This window comes from Capsicum annuum, chromosome 10, assembly GCF_002878395.1.
Source record: "Capsicum annuum cultivar UCD-10X-F1 chromosome 10, UCD10Xv1.1, whole genome shotgun sequence".
Lineage (NCBI taxonomy): Eukaryota > Viridiplantae > Streptophyta > Magnoliopsida > Solanales > Solanaceae > Capsicum > Capsicum annuum.
Window position 1 is genome coordinate 197,096,871 of NC_061120.1, and position 5,161 is coordinate 197,102,031.

At 36.4% G+C, this 5,161-nt stretch overlaps 1 protein-coding gene across 1 annotated transcript in view; it reads left to right on the forward strand.

Annotated features, from left to right (window-relative positions):
* The first annotated feature begins 4,216 nt into the window (after positions 1-4,216).
* Positions 4,217-5,161, forward strand: part of LOC107844563 (peroxidase 21-like) — a 6,090-nt gene continuing 5,145 nt past the window's right edge. The window contains exon 1 of the mRNA XM_047397781.1: positions 4,217-4,279. Coding sequence (XP_047253737.1) covers positions 4,217-4,279 — 63 coding nt within the window. The remainder of the gene's footprint in view (positions 4,280-5,161) is intronic.

A 5,161-nucleotide genomic window follows, 5' to 3' on the forward strand; every position in this document is an offset into this window, starting at 1 on the left:
ATGGACATTCTATCAAACACTTGGGGAGCATGATTGTTATACATAATAATGAACAACACATAAGCATCATTACTACAACTTAAACTTTCAAGTTCAAGGATTTTAATATGGGAATTACATAAATCAACATACATGCTATCTTAGGTTCATGTAACTTATAACAAAATCTTGAATTAAAACCCATACAACAACACAAACATGAAAACAACCCAAATTTACATATGTAAATTCATGAATCAATAAACTCGTAGTTTTAAAAAGGATTCTTCAACTCCAAGGGTGGAAGGATTCCAAGGATGAATATCTAACATACCTTGATTATTAATTTTGTGGAGATTGTGGTGAATTCTTGAGACTTGATTCTCGAGCTTGATGAAACTAGGGCTTGTTCTTGAGAGGATTGAGTGAAAAATGAATGCAATTTTCCCTATTTGGTATTTAATTTTATGTTTTAGCTTATTTGGGTGAGGGGAAAAGGACTAAACTACCCCTAGGACTATTTTCCCATGTAAATGACCCTCGAGGCGCGACTTCCAGACATAGGAAATGGACCTCGCATTGCAACTCCCAAAATGGGGAATAGACCTCGCATCTAAAAACCCGAAATGGGGAATAGACCTCACAATGCAACTCCCAAAAATGGGGAATGGATCTCGCATTGCGAGCTTATCGCGAGACCTTACTTTTTTGGACATCCAAACTCACTCTTACACTAGTTTGAAAATTCTAAAACTCACCCGATACGACCTATTAACATCCCTAATCATGAATCAACTAAAAAATCAACAATCAAAGGACGTAAAGATCGAAAATAAAGTTATTGAAATATTGATCCCAAAAAGAAACTAAGTTTCAATACTTAGCTGAATTTTTCTAGGTCTGGGACCACTTTTCATGCTATATAGGACTGAATTAAACTAGGAATTTTATGAGGTATTACAATATCTCCCCCATGGAAACATTCATCCTCGAATGAGGTTGACTAAGCTGAGAATACTGCTAGACTGAGCTTACATATTGAACATGCACAACTAAAGCATATTACTTGACTACAACTACTGATAAACTAAGTTTTCATACTGAAAATGCATAACTAAAGCATGACTGAATTCTGATGACATGAAACATGACTAATCTATTTTATGAAGATATGCATAATATGAGAATGCTATACAGCTGAACTAATACCAAGTTTATAAGGGTAATCTGAACATGGAACTTAGTAAATCTAAAAAAGACTATTACCTTGAGCTAAGTCTGAGTTTTCGAAGAAAAGGTGAGGATACTTGGTTCGTATATCTACTTCTGATTCCCAAGTATCTCCCTCAACAGACTGATTCCGCCAAATAACTTTAACCAAAGGAACTTCTTTGTTCCTTAGTCTATGAACCTAATGATCAAGAATTTTGACTGGAACTTTCTCACAAGAGAAACTGTTTTGAACATCTATACCCTCTATAGGGACTACAACTGCTGGGTCACCAATGCATTTCTTTAGCAAGGAGACGTGAAACAATGGGTGTACTGAAGCTAAGTCTAAAGGAAACTCAATCTCGTAAGCTATTTTTCCGAAATGGCTAAGAATTCTATAAGGACCGACATATTGGGGAATGAGTTTCCCCTTCTTTCCAAATCTCTTCACTCTCTTCATATGAGAGATTTTCAAATACACAAAATCGCCAACATCAAATTTGATATCCTTTCTCCTCACATCTGCATATGATTTCTCTTGGCTCTGAGCTATCTTGAGCCTTTATGGTCTCTGAGCACATCAATATGTACCCCATATAAATAGTGCCTCCAAATCTTTAAGGCAAACACTACAGCTACTTACTCAAGATCATGGGTGGGATAATTCTTTTTATGGGGCTTAAGCTGTTTAGAGGCATAGGCCACAACCTTACCCTTCTGCATCAAAACACACCCCAAACCAACTCTAAAAGCATCATAATACACAACAAATCCTTCTAAACCATCAGGCAAATTCAGAACTAGGGTTGTAGTGAGCCGAGTATTCAACACCTCAAAACTATTCTCACAAGAATCTGACCACTGGAATTTGACTTTTTTTATGAGTCAATCTAGATATGGGGGATACAATAGATAAAAATCCTTTAACAAACCATCAATAATAGCCAGCTAAACCCAAGAAACTTTTAATATCTGATGGAGAGATGGGTCTAGGCCAGTTTCCTACGACTTTGGTCTTTTGAGGATCCACTCTAATTCCATTACCAGAAACTATACGACCAAGGAAAGCTACTGACCTTAGCCAAAATATACATTTACTGAATTTGGCGAACAACTGATGGCCTCTAAGAATCTATAAGATCATTTTGAGATAGTTTGCATGATTATTTTTGCTGCAGGAGTAGAGAAGAATGTCATCAATAAAGACTATGATGAACATGTCCAAATACTGCTTAAACACACGGTTCATCAAGTCCATTAAACCTGCTCAGGCATTGGTAATACAAAATGACATGAATAGGAATTCAAAGTGACCATACCGAGTTCTGAAAGACATTTTTGGAATCACATACTCTGAGTCTGAGATGATGATAGCCTGATCTGAGGTCTATCATAGAAAAGTAACTGGCACCTTGAAGTTGGTCAAACAAGTCATCGACACTGGGAAGAGTATAACTGTTCTTGACTGTGACTTTGTTCAACTGACAATTGTCTATACACATTCTATGAGAACCATATTTCTTTCGCATGAATAGAATCGGTGTGCCCCGCAGAGAAACACTAGGCCTTATGAACCCCTTATCTAGGATATCATTCAACTGCTTCTCTATCTATTAAGCATGGACCATTAACCTAGCCAAGTCCATCTACTTAATTAGCATTGTGGTTTTACACTTCTTGACCACACTGTTAGATACCCCAGACACAAACTTACTCATCTTAGATCTTCTATCATCTACCACATAAGGAGTGTATCTGGCTAACTGAGTAAACTTGAGAAAATACTTCTTCACTATTCTATAGGCCCCGTATCTGCGGCCCTATCTGTCTTTCACTACTTAAACCAAGTATGAGCCATATCCTGTAAATTATATATATATATCTAACTTAGCACTCTCACTAGCAGTTACCCCTATAATATCTGTGACCTTTTGCACCATGTCAAGGAACTCCTATGGATTCTCTTAAGACAAACCCTGTAAATAATGGAGGCTTCTTTTGGGTGAAGTCTCAAATTCTAGCTACAAATGTATTGGCTACTGGGTTGGCCTGAATAGCAACTAGACGTTCATTCTGAGCAGCAACAAAATGGGCTAGAATAGTAAAAGCTGGTCTAAAATTTGTGTGAGAAAAATGTTTATCCAGGGGATCTGCCTGAATGGGCAAAGGTGCTGCTGGTTTCCAGTTCTTCTTCCATTAGTATTTTTGGGAGGCATATTTTGTAAATGGAAAAGAAACTTGAATTAGGCAGAGAGTTTAACTTGAGCTCACTCTCAATCACACAACATGAATACTGAAAAAAAGGGAAACTTTTCCTAAAATGCCTCATAGCTAATTGTCCGTAAGAGTGGCACGCTACACATCCATGCAAAAGACTCTACTTGGCGTAGCTTTAAGAATCCCTAGGACTCTTTACAACATTAAGCCTTGAAATATGAGGACTCACCACTATATCTGCTGCTGATAACCTGAGCTACTAGGTATGGTCAGGAGCCCATACGTTTGAACCTATGATATGAGACATCATCACGCAAAAGAAAAAGTATGCGTCAGTACTTTGAATTTACTAGTATGCTAAGTAAGGTAGGCTGATATACATAGGTTCATAAGCATGAACAATAACTGACTAATGATATGTATATAACTGAATGAGAGTACATGGGTAACTAAAACTGCTGCATATACTGATTATGCAAGATTGTGCATATACATGTATACTATAACTGAGATCATACTAAAACTGAACAGAGTTTTCATAACTGAGTAACTGATATTTGAGATTACTGATAATGGTATTACTGATAACTAGGTAACTATTTCAGATAGTCCTGATTCAGCAGAACTAAAATAAGTTCTATACTAAGTCTAAAACTGAAACTGTAACTATGAGAGTGTTCATCTAACCGACATACCCCAATTATAAACTGAGTTGGGTTCCAACCTGTGACCCCAGTAGGAAGGGTGTTAGTAACTTGCCAAGGGATACTAAAAATATTGGGTCAACCCTAATCTGGTAGGGAAACGCATGAATCATAAATATGATTGCGACAACCCTAGTCTGGCAGGAGGATGTCTTACCCTTCGCTGTGTACGTAGTTTTGTAATGAAAAGATTGCTACTAATGGTCAAACCCTCTGCTAGCAGGAATGCCCCCATCCCTGGGTTCACTCGTTGCTGAATCCTACTCCTAACTGAATATACACTGATCACTAGAATGTACTAAGCTTGACTAATTTGATGCTGATCATGTTGACTGACTGAACTGGACCGAGTTCACTGATTTTTGTTAGTAAGTAAGTACTACTATTCCTGACTTTTTTACTTGGTCTATTCTATTTCTATTGGGAATAAGTAAACAGCTAGAATTTGGATAATAAATAACCCTAGGACTCCATAGCATAAAGGTAAAACACAATACTTCTTTAAAGAACAGCAATAGTCAATTTTTCACAATTCAATCACTGAGGCAATTTGCCTAACACTTGAAGGACATAAAATTATACATGAATGACAACACATACTAATATGTCATGATTACATCATTCAATTTACATGGACATTCTATCAAACACTTTGGGAGCATGATTGTTACACATAATAATGAAAAACACATAAGCATCATGACTACAACTTAAACTTTCAATTTGAAGGATTATAACATGGGAATTACATCAATCAACATATATGTTATCTTAGGTTCATGAAACTCATAACAAAATGTTGAATTAAATCCCATACAACAAAACAAACATGGATACAACCCAAATTTACATGTGTAAATTCATGAATCAATAAATTCATAGTTTTAAAAAGGATTCTTGAACTCCGAGGGTGGAAGAAAACCCAAGGATAAAAACCTGACATACCTTGATTATTAATTTTGAGGAGATTATGGTAAATTATTGAGACTTGATTCTCGATCTTGATGAAACTCGAGCTTGTTCTTGAGAGGATAAAGTGAATAATGAAT